Here is a 21,645-nt window from a genome sequence, read left to right on the forward strand (position 1 = left end):
CTGAAATGAATTTGAATGACCGTTCCCATCCCGAGCTGAAATGAATTTGAATAACCGTTCCCATACTGAGCAGAAATGAATTTGAATAACCGTTCCCATCCCGAGCTGAAATGAATTTGAATGACCGTTCCCATCCCGAGCTGAAATGAATTTGAATGACCGTTCCCATCCCGAGCTGAAATGAATTTGAATGACCGTTCCCATCCCGAGCTGAAATGAATTTGAATGACCGTTCCCATCCCGAGCTGAAATGAATTTGAATAACCGTTCCCATACTGAGCAGAAATGAATTTGAATAACCGTTCCCATCCCGAGCAGAAATGAATTTGAATAACCGTTCCCATACTGAGCAGAAATGAATTTGAATAACCGTTCCCATACCGAGCTGAAATGAATTTGAATAACCGTTCCCATCCCGAGCTGAAATTAATTTGAATAACCGTTCCCATACTGAGCAGAAATGAATTTGAATAACCGTTCCCATACCGAGCTGAAATTAATTTGAATAACCGTTCCCATACTGAGCAGAAATGAATTTGAATAACCGTTCCCATACTGAGCAGAAATGAATTTGAATAACCGTTCCCATCCCGAGCTGAAATGAATTTGAATGACCGTTCCCATCCCGAGCTGAAATGAAGTTGAATGACCGTTCCCATCCCGAGCTGAAATGAAGTTGAATAACCGTTCCCATACTGAGCAGAAATGAATTTGAATAACCGTTCCCATCCCGAGCTGAAATGAATTTGAATGACCGTTCCCATCCCGAGCTGAAATGAATTTGAATGACCGTTCCCATCCCGAGCTGAAATGAATTTGAATGACCGTTCCCATCCCGAGCTGAAATGAATTTGAATAACCGTTCCCATCCCGAGCTGAAATGAATTTGAATGACCGTTCCCATCCCGAGCTGAAATGAATTTGAATAACCGTTCCCATCCCGAGCTGAAATGAATTTGAATAACCGTTCCCATCCCGAGCTGAAATGAATTCATATAATACAATGGCAGTGGTATCACACAGCTAAAAAAGTCTACCCATTCTGACAGGGTAAAGAACTGCGTACATTGTACAGGCCACGTCAGCCAGGGTATGATTACACCAACACTGCGATGTGTCTTACAGGGCTTTCACACTAAATTGGTTTGGAGCGTTTCTCTCGAGAGCGCACTAAACAACGCACCATGGTTCGTTCAAAAAGGGTGGTCTCGGCCCGATTCCATTCGTACCGTGGTTAGGTTCACTGCTGGTGAGAACACAGTCCAGGCCAAACACCGGGAAAACTGATGCGTGCATTTTATGAAATGTACTGTACTGTAATTTGATATTATCATGCAGAATCTCTATTATTATTAATATTATTGATTAGGGAAGATGGGGGGTTATACCGGGTTATAAGCTACTGAATATAGCTACTATTGTGCCGTTTTTATCGAAAGTAATATGACGTTTGGGATACACGTGCTATGCTTCTTGATAATCAGAGGGATTTAATGTGAGCATTGTCCCCCCGATAAACAAATGACTTGCATTAGAGGGGGGGGGTACAATAACAAATAATGGAACTCTGATTCGAACTACAGCTCAGAACTGTGTGAAAACGCCCTTACAGTTGCATTGACAAACCCATTAGATGACTGGAACGGCTCCTCTTCAAACTGGTTGGAATATGGAACGACATAAGTAGCACTTTAGTAGCCCTCGCACGCACACACGGCCAACTTTCTGAAATATGAATGCAGCCGGAGTTTGGAGTAATCCATTTCAATCGCAACACAATGTGTATGACAGGCGGGCGGGAGGAAGGCCGCTCGTTGTATGATTTTGCATGTACTCTATGAAACGCGCCTGGTTTCTAATTCGGGCCGGCCCAGTCACACTGTGTTCAGCGTGCTGAGAGAGATTTTTAATTACCCTGCTCTGCTGTGGGAGATGATGATGATTATTACTGAGCTCTCCCTAGCTCTAACATGCAGGGACATAACTGACCGTGCTCACTGAGCCTACTGTACAGCCGTATACAGCAAGGCACACGTCCATATTACACAGTACACACACAGGCAGGTGGAAACACGCTCATTCACACACACACACACACACACACTCGGAAGCATAGCTGGTACCAAGAAGCCCAGTCGTCATACTCATAAGTCAAGAACATGCACTCGATTTCCTGATAGATCCAGCTCTATATATACACACACACACACACACACACACACACACACACACACACACTCGCTCTCCCTCTGCACTGGGCATGACTTTCTTTTCTCTTTTGTTTGATGGTCATTCCGTCTGGCAGGCACTGCAACCACAGAGAAGGACTCCAGTACTAAATATACAGCTGATGTCCTATTTTTTTTTTTTAAATGCACACATACGAGGCTAAATGGAGTGTCTTCATTTCTTTGTGTTTATTATAATGGAATGTAGGCTATTAGCCTGTAAGCCCCGTTGCCTAGGTGTTGCGTTTATACATTTCAACCCTAATAGGCTTTACCAGTGACCCTACTCCATGGGCTGAACTGTTAGCCACGGCTGGAAAGTTTTCACTCTGCATTTGATTTTGATTTTGGAAGTTGGGGGAGGTCTAAACTGTAAATCCATGCTGACTCTGCAGGCTATATTCAGGACTGGCCATTTGGCTCTGGATACTATACTCTCCAGTAGTTTAGTCGATACACACACACACACACTCATGGCACGCGCACACACACACAATGTCTCTTCCCACCCCCACACACTCATTTACTAAGAGATTGTAGTGCTGTGCGTCGTGGAGTAAGTGGACCTGAATTGATCAGTATTGATTGGCACTGTATTGTCAGACGGTAATGGGCCTCCCCCTCAGGACATTTTAGCAGTGTCTGAACCCCCCCTCCCTCCCCTCCATCTCAGCCCAATCAACCTCACTAGAGTTGGGCGATATTACAATAGTATCGTATAGCCATCACGATGTGACAGACGATGGTTTAGCCTATTTGAACTTGACTGGAGCCGCGCAGCAGTGAAGGGAGTGGTACAGCACACAAGCGACATTCAGAGTCATTTGCCTATTTGCTATATAGCCTATTTGTTTCAATAAATATGTTAAAGAAAGCAAGGGAGGAATGTAGGCCAGACCGTTAAGCCGGGACAATACCAGAATCGTGATACACGTAAGTATCGTGGAAAGGAAACAAAACACAGCGCGGATTTAACTTCTTTAGGAAAATGGCCCTAATGTTGGAAACAAACTTTAATTATGTTGTCATCCAGAGTCACATTTACGTATTTCCTAAGCTATAGCACACACTATTTTACACACAGCGGGTTTTTAAGGGGTTTTAACAAGTTACGTCTGCTTTGTGTGTTCATTTTTTTTTAAATATCGCAATAATGGGTATCGACCCGACTAGACCGAGTGGAGAATTCCAACAAAGCCGTGCAAAATGCCCCATTCTCTTTCGGAAGACCTGTAGCCTTCACCTAAAGCTTGTTGTTTTTGTCGGCCAATCAGAGCGACACTACAGTCAAAGAAGCTACATGTGTAGCAAGTGAAGTGAGAGATCACTAATACACTGCAAGATTAACAAAAAAACATGACAGAATTAAACGTTGGCAAAGTGAGAGACGAGCATCCAACCGTTTGGCAATTGTTTGGAGTTGGGGGGGGAATGAACAGCATGTAGACTCTATTGTCCACATAGCTGGCTACGTTAGGTTATCTAAGCTATCTAAGCTACTAGGACTTAATGGAGGGTAAATTCATTTGAAGTAAATCACTTTTTGACAGCATCCTTTTTGATTTGAACAAAACTTTCCATACATACCCATGGAATTAGTGGCCAGGAAGGGATTTATTTGGACCTGAATGCCAAAACATTGAAGAGATAAAGGTGCTCTAAGTTGAACCGTTTTGCATACTCCACCATACCATGAGACATCCATGCCTTCATCACTGGGGACATATTTTTTGTTTTAAACCTTTTTTTAATGTCAATTATCAAGATTCGGACCCCTTGACTTTTTCCACATTTTGTTACGTTACATTCTTATTCTAAAATGGATAAAAAATAAAAAAACAATTCTCATCAATCTACACAATACCCCATAATGACAAAAGTAAAAACAGGTGTTTAGAAATGTTTGCAAATGTATTAAAAATAAAAACAGATACCTTACCCTTTGCTATGAGACTCAAAATTGAGCTCAGGTGCATCCTGTTTCCATTGATCATCCTTGATGTTTCTCCAACTTGATTGGAGTACACCTGTGGTAAATTCAATTGATTGGACATGATTTGGAAAGACACACACCTGTCTGTATAAGGTCCCACAGTTGGCAGTGCATGTCAGAGCAAAAACTAAGTCATGAGGTCGAAGGAATTGTCTGTAGAGCTCCGAGACAGAGTTGTGTCTAGGCACAGATCTGGGGAAGGGTACAAAAAATGTCTGCAGCATTGAAGGTCCCAAACAACACCGTGGCCTCCATCATTCTTAAATGGATGACGTTTGGAACCACCAAGACTCTTCCTAGAGCTGGCCACCCGGGACAAACTGAGCAATCAGGGGAGAAAGGGCTTTGTCAGGAAGGTGACCAAGAACCCGATAGTCACTCTGACAGAGCTCCAGAGTTCCTCTATAGAGATGGGAGAACCTTCCAGAAGGACAACCATCTCTGCAGCACTCCACCAATCAGGCCTTTATGGTAGAGTGGCCTGACAAAAGCCACTCCTCAGTAAAAGTCACATGACAGCACTCTTGGAGTTTTCCAATAGGCACCTAAAGGACTCTGACCATGAGAAACAAGATTCTCTGGTCTGATGAAACGACCCTAAGCACACAGCCAAGACAATGCAGTCGTGCCTTCGGGACAGGTGTGCCAAGCTTGTAGCGTCATACCCAAGCAGAATCCAGGCTGTAATCGCTGCCAAAGTTGCTTTAACAAAGTATTGAGTAAAGGCTCTGAATACTTATGTAAATGTGATATTTCAATTTGATTTTTTATACATTTGCAGAAAGTTTTAAAAACCTGTTTTTGCTTTGTCATTATGGGGTATTGTGTATATATTGAGGGGGAAAAAGGATTTAATCAATTTTAGATTAAGTTTTAGATTAAGTGCCAACATACTGAAGTTGCCTCTGCCAGGAAGGATATTAGAAAATATTTGCCTTCCAAGTAGGTTCTGCCCATTTAAACAACATCTTTTGTCATGATTTGTCCAGTTGTGAATGTGATTTCACTCTATAGCCTAATGGTGGTTATAGTAGGGTTTTGTTTTCCCGCCCAATTATATTTTTTAGAGGGGTTGGCCAGTAGTGGCGATACCATTTGTATATCACAGTGTTTTTTTGAGTACATAATCACGATAGGACAAAAGTTGACATCGCCCAACCGTAAACCTCACCCGCTCACCCCGTCCTCCCCCTGCCCTCTCCCATATTTGATCACCCCACCCTCTTGCATAGCCTTTCACATCACTCACTCCGGTTCTGAGCAACCCAACACCATTTTTTAATTTATATTATTGAGCCTACATCAACCCCGTTCCTCATCCCACTACTCTGTAGCCGACCCTCGGCTTGCCCCCAGTCCTACAACCTCCACCGACACACACCGACCTCCCACGCACTGGCACTAGCACCCTGAGTGCAGTCGTCCCCTTGTCTCACCCTGCCGCCGTCGTTTTGTTCAGGAGAACATTCCGGTGCACAGGAAGAGGAAATCGGGAAGTATGGAGAGGCAGGGCATTGGCACGGTGGGGGGGGGAGGTCAAGGATACAGAGTCATCAAGGACGAGGTTGAGGGTCAGTGAGAGAAATATGGACGTATAGAGACATGGGAGGAAAAGGGGGTAAGATAAGAGAGAAACCGAGCGAGAGAGAGGAATAAAGGTTGCTGCATGCTTCCCTGCCAAAACAGTTCGGAAGAGTTTGTGCATATATTATAGGGACACTTTGTGACAGTTTTGTTCATTTTCGACTTTAGTAGGGTTTTTTCTCTACTGTTCGGGCACACCATTTATTTTCTCTCTCTCTCGACAAGCCAAAGTCGGAGTCTACGCGTCGGGATTCTTCAATGAAGTCGTTGTCATTCAACGAGAGGGACGACTTGTTTTCATGCCCATTTCTTGAGTTGAGAAACACTGCACCAAACAGCTTAGTTAGATGTAAAATTGCGCGACTAAATGGACACAGCTGCTTTCTTTTCTCGTTTTCCAAGCGAAGGTCTTTAAGGGAATATACAGACACATTTGTTCGGTTCGGCCTAGCTGAGTTCGGCTAGGTGCCAGCCGAACTGAAGCATGTTGATGCCTTAAGAAGAAGAGAGTGGGAGAAAGAGAGATGTGGGGGGGCAGAAAGAGGGAGAGAAATGCCAGAGGATGCTGCCGGATTTATCTGTTCAATAAAAGTTTTGTTTTACTTCGGTATAACGTCTGACATGTATAGTGTCGTAGCCACATGAAAAGAGGTAAATGAAGAGGAGGCTTTATGTCTGAGCTGTTTTATCCGTGGAGGATCAGAAGATCTTAATTGTTTGCTCGATTTTGGGTGCTAACATATGAATGTTGTAGAGATAACTGGTGAGTTTGTGTATTTAGGAGACTATGGTGTGTGCCACTGAGTGATTGGATGTAGGCCTCGTGTGTGTGTGTGTTTGTGTGTGTTTGTGTTTGTAAGACACACAGAGCCCCTGGCATCCACGTCTCCTCATCACACAATAGACTCACTGCTGGACTGATGAGCCTGGAACTGACAGCAGACACACACTCCTCTCTCTCTCTCTCTCTCTCTTGCTCTCTCGCTCTCTTGCTCTCTCTTTCACTCACTCACTCACACTCACTCACACACTCACACACACACACACACACACACACACACACACACACACACACACACACACACACACACACACACACACACACTGTACCCACTCAACTCCTCACACAGAGCTCAGTCAGCATACTTGGAATGTTATTACCGGTTAACAAATAAACATTATGAATCTGCTAAAGTAAAGTAGCAAAATTAATGTTTTGCGGTGTGTTTCTCTCTTTTGGCCTAGATCTTCCCAATTGTGTTAGTGTAGTTCCTCTGGCTACCTGGAGGCTTTGTTCGGGCTCTCTGACGTTTCACTCAAAATGTCACCCGTTAAAGTTTTAAACAACTGGTAGTTGTCTCTTCGGTTCCCTAATAGCAGAGAACAGTGGTTCTAACTTCTTACCTTGTGTTCCTCTTGTGTTCCAGGCAGCAGAGCTGTGACCCACTTCCCCTGTCCCCGCCTCACTGATCCCCTGATGCCCTGTGAGTCAACACACACGCGGACCACGCCCGATTCACCTGCACAGCTGACGCCAGGAGGAGGTAGGCTAAATGAGTAACAACAAATGTGTGTGTGCACGTATGTGTTAGTAACACTGTTATTTTACAGCAGTAGGGCAATATGTGGTCGGCTGTAAAAGGGAAGGAAGTCACAGAAAGTGTGTTGCAGGATTTGTGTCCCCATCTACAGATTTATATTGCCTTCAGATGACAGCTTGAAAGACCTGGTTCAAAACTCAGTGAAACTCCCCACCTCCCACCAGTAGAGTTTGGGGTTTCATTTGCATAGTCGACACGGGACTGTTTTTGATTTGTTCGGTCCTGCTTCTGTCTATGCATCCGTTTGTTGTAGCCTGAATGCTGACAACGTTTTTAACGTGGTTTTACTCCTATCGAGAGGTTGAATGTGGTCGCAAGTGTGTATGCTCGCACACGAACCCATTAGGGATACTGGAAGTGTTCTGTGCGGACCAGCCTTAACCTTGGGGCATCACCTGATCCTCTGTTATGTGACAGCCGTCCTGTGTGTTGTCAATGTTAACAGTCAGGGAGAGGTTAAGGGGTGTGTTTTGACGTCTGTGGCTGAGTCTTAGGCCCTATTCCCACTGCGAGAGATGCGGCGTGGCGAAAATAGATTTCTACTTTTCAGTTCGCATCACATCCTTGCTTTGCCTTTCGTTGTGGCTGGCAAAGCGTCATTCTTGGTCCGCAGATCAAATTGACCCTAAATATCACAGTAGCCACTAGCCAGTAAGCACAATTTATTTAACAATCTTAAAGACTTTTCTTCTGAAATACATTACACTATTGAATAATTACAATCAAACCAGATTACACTCTTGAATAATGCAACAATTGACAAGTGTGGTTTATTTTCTCATCCGTACGTATTCAATTAGCTAAAAAAACACAGCTAACTCCTGTTAGCTAGTTATCTAACAAACAACATTCTTCATGATCAAGTAACGTCAGCATATAATGAACGTCTACCCCTCCCGTACTAACAAAAGTACATTCACGTTATCATACAGCGTCATTCATATTATAATATAGGCTACACAGCTAGGCAACGTTATCTAGCGAACTAGTTAGCTAGCCAAACAAAATCATTTCTGCATCCTCCTCACATCAACGTGCTGTCTGTTAGCTGAAGGCTGACGTTTAGCTGAACCATAGCTAGGACAGGAGCTCTTAGGCTTACACTAGCGTATTAGCGCTACACTAGCACACTAGCGTATTAGCGCTACCTTAGAACAAACCAGGTAAAAGCAAATTGCGTCTGACAACGTTGAACATTTCAGAGTGTAACCAGCTGTTTCTACAATGTCAGGTAAAAAAAAAATAGAGGGTATTTTTTGTAAAAAAGTATTTTTCTCCTGATTTTTACCGCTGCCTCTATCTCTTACTCATATGAAATAGATCTACACTTAACCATATAGTCCTGGTTTTACTGCACTGGTAATATTCACTTAAATGCACTTCGTCCAATAGGGCTGTGAATTGCTAGGGACCTCCCGGTATGATATCACGATATTTAGGTGTCGATACGACATGTATTGTGATTCTATATGTATTGCAATTCGACACTGTGATTTTTAATTGAGATTCCACGGTCCAAACATATTGCCCACCGTATGTCTGCTGCAAAAGGGATAAGCGAGAGCCATGAGAAAACGAGTTTTGAGCAGTCATGGAAAAAAACAATATGTTGTATATTTCTAAAAAATAATATCATCACTAACGACCGAGGCGAGTCATGTTCCTATTCAGTCCGAAAGTCGAGTACTGTGTCTGAATCCACTGTAGTTCTACTAAGCTACACCACAGACTTTTAGAGGAAGTAATGCAGTTGACTGCTATTAGCGTTCCCTCTTTCTGAGTCTGAGAATTCCCCCTGTTCTCTAAAGTGGCTGTCTACCCCAGGGGAAAGGCCCAGTGCTAGATTGCACCACAGCAGTAGATTCAAGTGGTAGTAAATTGAAGTCGATGCAAAGGTCTCGGTGAAATTATGATGAATGCTTTATTTGCAAAGCTGATTGGGGGTTAAAAGTACCACTGCTCAGCATGACGGCCCCGGGACACGCTTTAGAAATGAGCTGTAACAGTTAGTCTCTTTTTAACCCTGAACCAATGGTGTGTAGATGAGGGCTCATCTCATCCAGTCGGGGGGTTCAGATGTTGCATGGCCTTGTGCTGATGTGTAAATCTTACTACCTCCTAATGTTATCAATGTAAAGATTTGTGTAAGCCTATGTCATGGCAGAGACAACAAGGCGACCTTCAACGTATTCCCCCCCCCCCCCCCCGCAACAACTCCTCAAACTTCCACTGCCCTTCACCCTACTTCAGATCACAGGCAACCAAGTGGAGGAGGGGAAGATTGTAGGTCGCCCCTCATTCCCCACCCCCATGCACCCTTCTCCTATGTATGTGTGTGCGCACAATGCAAATGCGCACGTGTCTCTGTGTATCACTCCCTGCCAATGCTTCTCCCCCAGGCTAGCGTTCTGCCTGTATGACGGAGTAGACCACAGCAGTGACAGTAGAGGTTATCAGGGACAGAGTGCAAAACAATGTCACAGGAAATCAATGGAGACCATCACGGCCGTGCCAGGAGAGGCAGCACAAGAGACCCTGATCCTGACAAGACCTGTCACTGCCAGGTTCAGTAGGGAAGCCAAGCAGACCTGGAGGACACAGTAAGACACGGGTGAAAAACGAGGGCTGCAGTGTGTGTGCCAGCTTTTCCAAGCCGTCACTTTATCTCAAACACTGCAGCCCTCCGGGACCAGAGTCAGGCTAAGTTGGTCAAGTCTTATCACACAACAGTCCCGGGAAAAACCACAGATAGTCCTTTTATCGTGTTCATGTGGCACCGGGGTTTGGTTAGGGTCAGAGCTGTGGTCAGGTTGCAAGGGGAAGCCAGTGGGTTGAGATCAGGTAGCCGGAGAGACGGGTCATCCTGGACTAGCTTGAGACCGACTCACCACAGGAACCCTTCAACGACCAGAGGATAACCGAGCGGAACTTTCTGCATCGCTACACATTCACAACCCACTGTAGCGACAGTAAGGGTCCTAGTCATCTCCACCACTCACTAATCATCTATTCATTCATTATCAGGTCACAGTTTTCACTCGTTACAACAATTCTGTCTCCTAATAAGGATTACGGACGCTAACATTCTGGCAAACTGAACAGACATCATCATCTCGATCAGTTTGCCAAGTACTGTTTGGCTACATACGTTTCAGCACTTGATTCTCGTCTTCTTCTGTATATTCCACCCCGGCCCTGGGGGTTGTGTATGAAGACCACACAGCCCAGTCTCTGTTGTAGTCGATCTATACCAGCGCTGGTATTAGGAAAGCATCTCAGAGTAGGAATACTGATCTCGGATCAGGTTCCCCCTGTCTACATAATCTGAATGCTGATTGGCTGACAGCCGTGGTATATCAGCCGGGTAGGACAACACATTTATTTGCACTACTCCAATTGCGTTGGTAACCATTTTGGTAATAGCAGTGAGGCACATCCGTGGCCAATGTACCACGGCTAAGGACTGTGTCCAGGCACTCCGTGTTGCGTTGTGCGTAAGAACAACCATTAGCGGTATATTGGCCATACACCCCCCCCCCCCCGGGCCTTATTGCCTAATTCTGTCGCCATTCTATGCATAGGCTACCTCTTTATCTCAAATGCATTATTATCCTGCGTGGCCGTCTGTTCCACAAGTGACTTTTTCCTTGACCCTGGTCACTTGGCTTTGTCACGATACAGTAACCGTCTCTCTCCGTCTGGAGCACGTGTACAATAATTCCGCTGGTAAGCTGTAGCGCTCTCGTTGCTCTCTCTGTGATTATGGTGAGCGACTAGTGTAATTACCAGCTCCAGTATGTGTTTTGCGTTGTGTGGGCCAAGGGTGCACAGGCACTCCGAGCGGGAGGCGGTGTGGGGGAGGGGGAGCGCATCTTCAGAGACCTCACTAATTGCTATGGGAGTAATTAAAAGGCATTACATTCCTGCGTTACGTCTTCTGTAGTTTGGGCCAGAGCTGTGTCTGCCTGGGGGTGGCTCAAAGCCCTTCATGTTCCTGTGGCTCCTGTTTCCTATGGCACTTGCCATTTTCTGCCCCCCCCTACTTATAACTCTATTTAGTTATTTTTGTTGTTTGGGGATAAAGCTCATCCCTTTCACCTATGTGGGCCATCCTCTGTGCCTTGGGTTGCGATGGGTCTGTCTGGAGGAGTTTCCTTCCAGCTCTTATTTTGGGCCGTGGCGAGCCCATCTCTTTCAGTTTGGCAAAGGCTCCGTGAACCGTGGAGGCTAGCGACGGCGTCAAACAAGGTAACATTTCACATTGGAGTTAGAATTAGAAACGTCTCAGTGCACTGCATAACAAGCTGTGTGTGCCAAACGCGTCCTGTTTCGTTGTGTGGCTGTGTTTTAGTCTGTGTCTGTCCGCCCTCCCAGCTTGTGCGTCTGTCGGGCCTTTGGCACGGTGTTGTGGGACACCCAGAGACATGACAGAAGTTCCACACTCTCCTGACCTGCGTTCAGCTGAATAAAAGGACCCTTTCTCCGGCTGTTGCAGCCCGGGACCTATCTGGGATTGGGACTGATAGCGTATCAAAGCCAACGTGCCGGATGAGGGAAGGTTTTTGTTCCGGAGCAGCAGGATCAGAGCAGGACCCTTCGGAAAGGGGCCTTTTTGAATATTCTGTCCTTCTCCAAAAGACACAATGCATTTGTGTGGTTAACTGGTGCTCAACTGACTGGGGGGGTTTTGTTCACTGCAAATTAGTTTTGTTCATGGTATGTGTGTAATGCTGTCATATGCCAAAAGTGAATCACAAGAGGATTGTGCAGAACGTACACAAGTTTCATTCACTCTCTGCCTTGTGAGATGTAACACTCAATATAATTCAAATTCGGCTGAGTAGAATGATGAATAGAAGCTTGTGTGGGAATGATTACGATCCTCACAAAACATTATTCCCCCCCCCCCCCTCGTACCAGTAGCTAACATCCGTTAAACAATGTCAGACTGAGAAATTGCCTGGATCATAAGCTTACTGGAGACAGATGTTGGGATGGAATGAGAACAAGGATTGGCGGATCATAAAGCCCGAATGGAGAGATGCAGAAACACAGGGATGAAGCAAAAGGAAACCGATAGGGATGGAGCGACGAAGGAGAGGGAGTGTGAGCGGAGAGGAGACTGAATAAAATGGCGATAGATGAGCCGAGGTATAAGGGACACAGAAAAAGAGAGAGGGCGAAACATTAGAGAGTTTTGAGCAGAGAAGACCCTGAATAAAGCAGAGGTAGATTAGGAGTCTAGGGGAGGCTTTTTATAGCGCCGGGGCGGTGGTGAAGCCTGATTCTTTGTGACTGCCATATTAAGGCGAGTCATTTTGGTTCAGTGAACACGTTTCTGCTCTCTTCCTCCTCGCAGTCTCTCGACTCCGTCACTTTCTCCCCCTTTCAGCCCCCCCCCTAGCGTTCTGCTGTTCTGTCGCTTTTACATTCTCTCCCCCCTTCTCGGTATTCTATTCACCCTTCCCCTCCTTAGCGGAGTATGAAGTAGCTTAGTTGCGTGCATCCTCGTTTCTTTCTTTCTGAAAACGCCATGGCAAGGGAGGGTGAGAATGTACAGCAGGATGGGTGGAGTAGGGTCGGGCGATATTACCATAGTGTCTGGTATCGAAGATGATTGTCAGCCATCGTCGATGGTGGCGACAGTGTGATGTGACAGGCTATGTATAGCCCATTTCAACTTGACTATAGCCCATTTCAACTTGACTATAGCCCATTTCAACTTGACTATAGCCCATTTCAACTTGACTATAGCCCATTTCAACTTGACTTATAGCCCATTTCAACATTCTGTTGTTATAGCCTGCACAACCTATTTCAAGAAATATGCTATAAACAATTTCTAGAATGCAAGAGAATAATGTAGACCGATATTTTCTTCAAAGCATCATTTCATCGTTTTTCCCCCCCCCCAAAATTGGATAATCTGGGCAATATAGCTGACGCTTATTTTTTGTTGTTGTGTGTGGACACTACGGTGTCTTAATTATTTTAAAAGCCTAATTTTGTATTTTCTCTCCATTTGATGTGAATATGACCTGTTTTTTTTCCGGCCACACTACTGCGTGATCAAACTGAATTTATCTAACGGAGTTGTCAGAACGTTTTGAAGTTATTGAATAACCTAACCACTGCATGGCAACTGCACCATCCTCGATCGCACAGCGCTACAGGGGATGTTACAAACAGCCCGGTACATCACTAGGGCCGAGCTCCCCTGCCATCCAGGCCCTCTATATCAGACGGTGTGAAAGGAAGGCCCGGAAAATGGTTAGACTCCAGCCATAGACTGTTCTCTCTGCTTCCGCACGGCAAGCGGTACCGGAGCATCAAGTCTGACACAAACGGGCTCCTGAACAGCTTCTATCCCTAAGCCATAAGACTGCTAAATAGCTAACAAAATGGCTACACAGACTATCGGCATTGACCCTTCTATTTTATTATCTCTATTCACACACACACACACACACACACACACACACACACACACACACACACACACACACACACACACACGTGCATTCATACTGACTCTACATACACTATGCTTCTCACGATGCCAACAAACGATATGATACCAGGCCAAGTATCACGATGCCAAGTAGTATCGAAATACCATGGTGGGGAAAAAAATCTGTGCCCCCCCCGACGCTTGTTCACGTTAGTTTTTTGGAGAACGTTTAAAAAATGTCTCTGAAACTTCTACTCAATGCAACACATTGTATTTAGCTTCACACTGTTCAGTGTATAATAGAATTCTGCATAGAATGGCTCATTTGCTCATATTTGCAAAGGCCTAACTGTGATTTGGCTGGAGGAATGGGAGGAAGGAATATTCATCAGTGGAGGCTGCTGAAGGGAGGACGGCTCGTAATAATGGCTGGAACGGCACAAATGGCATCAAAACGCACAGAAGCCATGTGTTTGATACCATTCCACTCATCGGCAACAGCCATTATCACGAGCCCGTCCTCCCAAATGAAGATGCCACCAACCTCCTGTGATATACATGCATAATGATCTGCATGTCATTGTGTCAGTCTGGGGAAAACACTGCATGAAGCCTTTACTCTTCAGTACACACACATACCGCTTTCTCTCTCTCTCTCACACACACACACACACACTGCTCCCAACTTTTAAAACGTTAGGCACCAAACAGAATTTAAGGAGCACCAGAAATACATAGATTTTTTATCTAGTTTAGGCTTAGATTAGGCCTAATATGAATCCTACCTTTTGAAGCACATCTCATGAATAGCAGACCGAAATGTGCCTAAGCCTACTGTCAAGTACCAGATCGTTAGCTAGCTAGGTAGCATAACTGAACAGGTTATTTTTGTTATCGAGCCAATAATTAGCGACCCTGGATTTTTTTTTTAAATATATTTTTCTACGGCCCACAACATGGTTTGTGAAATTATATAAAACGCATGCGAATCTCGATAGGACAACAAAAAAAAGGCATCTCCGGTAAATATGGGCCATATTTTTGAAAAACCGTTTAGGTTGGAGACGAGCTCTTTTCTTTGCTGTAAAAGCTCCAAGCATGCCTGTCACGATTCTTTCCATTTTCCCCTCTGACACTCAGAGGCTGCATGATGGTGAGCTTGCAAAGTCGACTCAGACGGGCCTGTGCTCTTGGTTATAACAGGTGACGAACAACGTATCAACATTGCTGGCTTTGCACACTGCTCCAATGCAACAAATGTAGAAATCGAACAACAGAAGACTCATCGGGGTCTGCACCCCCACTCGCCATCACGGCTAAATGATATATATATATATATTTAAACCGAAGGTGGAATAGACGTGAAGTGCTGGCGAAGAGAAGCAGGTGAGTGAGGGCTGATAAGGGATGCAGCAGGATGATTACTGCTGCCACACGTGATATACACATGAAAGTGGATATCATTGGACCTGCCCATACAAGAGACGAGTGGCCGTTGCTTCAATTCAACTACATTTATAAACAAAAGTGACTTAGAAAAGGCACCAGCGGGTTCTTTAGATCGGTAGGGCATAAAAAGTTGGTAGTATCATATGAAACGGTACAACGGTATTCTAAAATGTTGGTCTCATAAGTATCATGACGTTTTGGTACCGTGATATTACTGGTATGTCGAGCAACACACACATAGTCATCAAACTGAGCAGCAGCATATACTGTATCATATATCCTGATGCCTAGTCACCTTACCCCTGTACATATTTATCCCTACCACTCCAGTATCCCTGCACATTGGGAATATGGGTATTGGCACTGACTCTGTCTATAGCTTACTTGTTTTCTTGTTGTTGATATTATTTCTATTTCTTGTGGGTTTTGTTCTATTTTACTTCTTTCTTTTTTTTTTGAATCATTGTTTTATACTTGTTCTACTGATATTGATTACTGCATTGTTGGAAAAGAGCAACGAATGCATTTCACGTCACGTGACAATAACTTAACTCGGAACGAAAAACACGATGGGCCTAAGGTAATAATGAGACGGGTAGAACAAACAATAGCAAGATAGAAAAATCAAATGAGTAGTTGGAACAAACCTTACAGTTGAGCGTGGCTTAATCTAAATGAAGTTCTACATGCATCCCTCCTCCTTCGCCGTTGCAAACCAAACAGCCAAAACCAAAACCCTACTCATTTCAAATAGCTTATCGAAAGCATTAAGGCGAGTTACAGTTATGATTATTTCCCAAACAGAGGCCATTCTAATAGTGTTTGTCCTAAAGGTGCAGCTTTCAAATGGGAACAATTGTGAAAATCAGATTTGATCACAGATTTTATTTTTAATGACAAATATTACAGCCAACAAGAAGTGAAATTGAGCCAAAATTTTGTTTGAAAGTTTGAACGAGAACTCAAATGAAAACGTACAGCTTATGAAAGAAACTGTGTAGAGTATGCCAATCCTATTTCCATAGTTTATTATTAGCTGTGTAAAGTGCATTTGGAAAGTGTTCAGAGCCCTTCACCTTTTCCACGTTTTGTTACGTTACAGTCTTATTCTGTAATACCCCATAATGACAAAGCAAAAACAGGTTTAGAAATGTTTGCAAATTTTTAAAAAAAACAGATGCCTTATTTACATAAGGGCGGCAGGGTAGCCTAGTGATTAGAGGGTTGGACTAGTAACCGAAAGGTTGCAAGATCGAATCCCCGAGCTGACACGGTACGAATCTGTCGTTCTGCCCCTGAACACTGTTCCCAGGCCGTCATTGAAAATAATAATTTGTTCTTAACTGACTTGCCTAGTTAAATAAATCAAAAACAAGTATTCAGACCCTTTGCTATGAGTCTCAAAATTGAGCTCTGGTGCATCCTGTTTCCATTGATCATTCTTGAGATGTTTCTGCAACTTGATTGGACATGATTTGGAAAGGCACACACCTGTCTATATAAGGTCCCACAGTTAACGGCATGTCAGAGTAAAAACCCGAGCCATGAGGAATTGTCTGTAGAGCTCTGAGACAGGATTGTGTCGAGGAACAGATCTAGTGAATGGTACCATAAAATGTCTGCAGCATTGAAGGCCCCCAAGAAAACAGTGGCCTCCCTTATTCTTAAATCAAAGAAGTTTGGGAACCACCAAGACTCTTCCTAGTGCTGGCCGACCTGCCAAACTGAGCAATCGGGGGAGAAGGGCCCTGATCAGGGAGGTGAACAAGGACACGATGGTCACTCTGACAGAGCTCCAGAGTTCCTTGTGGAGATGGTTCTCCTTCTGGAAGGTTCTCCCATCTCTGCAGCACTCCACCAATTAGGCCTTTATGGTAGAGTCGCCAGACGGAAGCCACTCCTCAGTAAAAGGCACATGACTGCCCACTTGGAGTTTGCCAAACGGCATCTAAAGGACTCAGACACAAGATGCTCTGGTCTGATGAAACCAAGATTGAACTCTTTGGCCTGAAGGCCAAGCATCACATCTGGAGGGAACCTGGCACTATCCCTATGGTGAAGGATGGTGGTGGCAGCATCATGCTGTGGGGATGTCTTTCAGCGGCAGGGACTGCGAGACCAGTCAGGATCGAGGGAAAGATGAATGGAGCAAAGTACAGAGAGAATCTTGATGATAACCTGCTCCAGAGCACCCAGGACTCCCGACTGGGTCGAAGGTTCACCTTCCAACAGGACTACGACCCTAAGCACACAGCCAGGACATCACAAGAGAGGCTTTGGAAAAATCTCTAAATGTCCTTGAGTAGCTCAGCCAGAGCCCAGACTTGAACACCATTCAAACATCTCTGGAGAGACCTGAAAATAGCTGTGCAGCAACACTCCCCATCCAACCTGACAGAGCTTGAAAAGATCTGCAGAGAAGAATGGGAGAAACTCACCAAATACAGATGTGCCAAGCTTGTAGCGTCATACCCAAGAAGACTCAGGGCTGTAATCGCTGCCAAAGGTGCTTCAACAAAGTAAAGGGTCCGAATACTAATGAAAATGTGGTCTTTTAATTTTTTTAAATACATTTGCTAAAATGTCTATAAAAAAAAAACTGTTTTTGCTTTGACATTATGGGGTATTGTGTTTAGATTGAGGAAAGAGTCATGGAAATTCATTGTTTATTTGTCAGCGCACTGGAGAGGTTCCAACCAACTCGATGCACCATAGTACACATGTCAATCAGGAGCTTTTCCTGGGCAGACCCAGCAGTTGTCTTTATAAATGGCTATACACAAGTTATATTTGCTTGGTTTAGCATAATTAATTCATCATTACTGTTTTGTTTCATCCACGTGACAGACCAATACTGGTTCATAAATGTGACCGACCAATACTGGTTCATAACACGTGACAGACCAATACCTCACAAGGCTTCTTTCTCTCGAAGGTGAGACCTTGAAACCGAGATCTTTCATTCGTTCTCAAAACAATGTCTGGGCGCACTGACAAATTGCAGCTACTGATAGTGAGGATTTGTACAGTCAGCCACTTGCGTGAACACAGAAATGGGTTATTAGAACAGCACATGAATAGACGACCGAAATTAGTGACAAGAAAAGCACCAACATTAAAATTCCCATTACAAATGAAGAACAATTTCATCCATTTTAGAAGGCTGTAACGTAACAAAATGTGGAAAAAGTCAAGGGGTCTGAATAATTTCCGTAGGCCATGTATCGAGCCTAGGCATAATAATAAAGGAAGATTAGGCAAAGATGCAAATCATTGAATAATTATCCAGTTCTGGGGACAGCAGAGTTGCGTGCTCTGAAGCCATGCCCTTCATGATTTTACAACTCATCACACGACGCTCAGACACTCGCCTCTTTCATGCCACGGCTTCAACAGAGAGGAATAGGCTACTGAAGAAGATTTGGCTCCAAAATATATTTTGTTATATTTTGTCTCGCAGCATGGGGGCTCGTGTTAGCTGTCCTTTTTAGCTTTAAAAAATATATATTATTATATATTTTTGGGCCAAAGTGTTTCCCAATAGGGGATGATGTTTTATTGGTACTTAATCACGATAGGACAAAGGTTGACTTCACCCAACCTCAAAGTCATGCTCATATCTGGCCTGGTGCTTAAACTTATACCCACTGTGCACACACCTCACATACCTACTCTCACACACGAATGCATATGACCTCTCACTGCCTGACACCAGCTGTAATGCACTTGTGTACGCACACATACCTCTCACGGGCTGATACCAGGTACATAGCATAGATGCTCTCATATTTATCATCGCCCTGAGCAGATAGGAGAAAAATGAGGAACCACACATACTGCTTGTAAGTTAAATTAGCTGAAAGATGACACTGCAGCAGTAACCCAACGTGTGTGTGTGTGTGTGTGTGTGTGCATGTTCTGCCTCCATGTAACTATCCAGTCGGTTTAGCTGGGATTTGTCCTAGCACTTTCAGCATGGCTTCTTTATGATGCAGGAGTTTGATTTGGTGTAATGTAGTGTGTGTGTGTGTTGCTGAAATATGACACTAGTATGATAATAATAACCCTGCTTGTCAGGCATTCTGAAGATTAGTCTCAACAGGAGAAATCCTCTGTCAAATCCCCTCACCTCACTACTCTCTCTCTCTCTCATATCATCCTCTCTCTCTCTCTCGCTCTCTCTCTCTCTCTCTCTCTCCTCTCTCTCATATCCTCTCGCTCTCTCTCCTCTCTCTCATATCCTCTCTCTCTCTCTCTCTTGCTCTCATATCCTCCTCTCTACCTTAATCACTCTCTCACACACTACTGCAGATGAGTTGCTGTAGTCAGTTTTCGTGGTGTCATTTCATTGGGTAGGAGGGGGGAATCTGGGTCAGTGTAGGTTAGTGTTTAGGTGTGCATGTTAAGAAACAGCGTATTACTGTATGCATGTTTTTTTGTTGTGGTCATCAGCATATCAATGTGTGTTTTGTCTCCTCCCCAGATCTGCCCAGAGCCTGAGAGAAGAGAGACAGCCTACTGTGTAACTGGGCATATGACAAGCAGGGTCTCACCCTCCCAGTGAAAGCGATGTGTGTGGGAGGTGGAGGCCACAGCATCAGCAGAGTGTGTGTGGGGCTCCTCTCCCACTCCCCTACCCCCCACCCTGGCACGGGATGCCAGCCCACTTCCCCCCTGCCTTCTGTCCTGCCCTGAGCTCTCTTGGGGCGCCATGAACACCTACAGAGATAGAGGGGTCACCTGTACCTCCTCAGAACTGCTAGAGAGGGGTGGAGGGGGAGGGCCTGGGTCCCTCCTCACACAACATGCCGCCTTCCACCTCACCCTCAACGGCCACCCTGCCCCCTCCTCTGACCCAGCCACCCAATCCCGTGTCTCCGTTCCCAAGATGGGCGTTCGCGCCCGTATTGCTGAGTGGCCGCCGCGCCATGCGCAATCGAGGGAGTCGCTCCTGGAGAACGGCCAAGGCGCTAATCACCATGGAGACGACCCTCCACGACGACCTCCTCCGCATCTTTCTCCATCTCCGAGGTCGGGCTGGTGCGGGGAGGAGTGGCTCGTTTACCGAGGCGACGCACAAAGGACGTGGAGTTCCGTGGTGGGTACGGGGGTGGAAGAGGGTCTCCCGTAGGCCTGCGTGCCTTCCCCCCGTTACGGCAGCGCTCCAACAGCGAGGTGACTCTGAGCGAGCAGGATGAGAACGAGGTGGAAGGTCGTGGAGGTGCTAATCTGTTCCGGGAGTACGGCAGCACCTCCTCCATCGACGTGCAGGGCATCCCCGAGCAGAGCTTCTTTGACATGCTCAGCCAATTCCACCAGGAGAGGCCCGACCAGCGCAGCACTGCCCCCGTACACCTGGGGGAGCTACTGTACACCAACTCCCCTCCCTCGGCACCCCTCCCCACGGGCCACTCCCCCATCCCCACACCCCGGGGGGAGGATGGAGGGATGGGACGGTCGGAGAACAGGGTGAGGAAGAAGAGTGGGGGGACAGACTCGTCTCTGGGGACATCCTCTCTGTTCCGGAAGCTCCGCAGCTCCAGCAGAGGGGAGCTGGACAGAGGGGAGGTGGGGGAGGACGGGGGAGGCCGTAACTCTACAGATACACCCTACAAACCCTGGGTGTGCCCCAAGAGCCTTGTCCACTACGACGCCCAGAGCATCCTGTTTGACCTCCATGAGGCTGCTGCTCAGCGCGCGTATGTATCCCAGCGGAGGAACACTGCCACCGGGGCATCGGCGGCCTCCGTCTCCCTGGCTGTGTCACGGTCCTCAGCTCTGAGTGGGTTGGACGCTACCTACTCCAGCGTTGAGGACCTGACGCTAGGTCTCGACCCCAGCGCGCCCACCCCCTCCCTGGGCGTGGACCCTCTGGACGGCCCCCCCGGTGGCCCCACCTCCAGTCTGCTCCTCCTCAGCTGCCCCCACTTCCGCAACGAGACGGGGGGACACGGGGAGCGCAACGTCAGCTTCCTGAGCTCCTCGGCCGAGCGGGGAGGGGAGGGGGGCGCGGGTGACCTGGCGAGGGGCAGCCTTCGGCGTAGCAACGCCAGTGTGTCGGTGGTGGAGGTACCCATCGAGCAGCAAGTCACCCGAATGGACAGGCTGAAACTCTATAGCATCGAGCACGTGGACCTGGGGGCACGCTACTACCGAGACTACTTCCACGGGAAAGGTAACAACTCGATCCAGCCGCCCTATCCTGCCTAACTTGTACGACTATTAGTATTCACTCTCCCTATCATTTTCTGCTGTCAATAAAAGTCTAGCCATGTCACTAGTGTTTCCACTGGCGGTACTCTCTCCTCCTCCATCCAGCTGTCCCTGTACAGCCAACCT

The 21,645-nt window shown here is 45.9% G+C and overlaps 1 protein-coding gene across 1 annotated transcript in view; it reads left to right on the plus strand.

Moving 5' to 3' along the window:
- Window positions 1–21,645, plus strand: part of sipa1l3 (signal-induced proliferation-associated 1 like 3) — a 100,188-nt gene that overhangs the window by 43,881 nt on the left and 34,662 nt on the right. Inside the window, 3 exon segments of the mRNA XM_065000192.1 lie at window positions 7,233–7,349; window positions 19,790–20,294; window positions 20,297–21,481. Coding sequence (XP_064856264.1) covers window positions 20,018–20,294; window positions 20,297–21,481 — 1,462 coding nt within the window. The 5' untranslated portion in view covers window positions 7,233–7,349; window positions 19,790–20,017.

The sequence above is a fragment of the Oncorhynchus nerka genome, linkage group LG14 (genome assembly GCF_034236695.1).
Source record: "Oncorhynchus nerka isolate Pitt River linkage group LG14, Oner_Uvic_2.0, whole genome shotgun sequence".
Taxonomy (NCBI): domain Eukaryota; kingdom Metazoa; phylum Chordata; class Actinopteri; order Salmoniformes; family Salmonidae; genus Oncorhynchus; species Oncorhynchus nerka.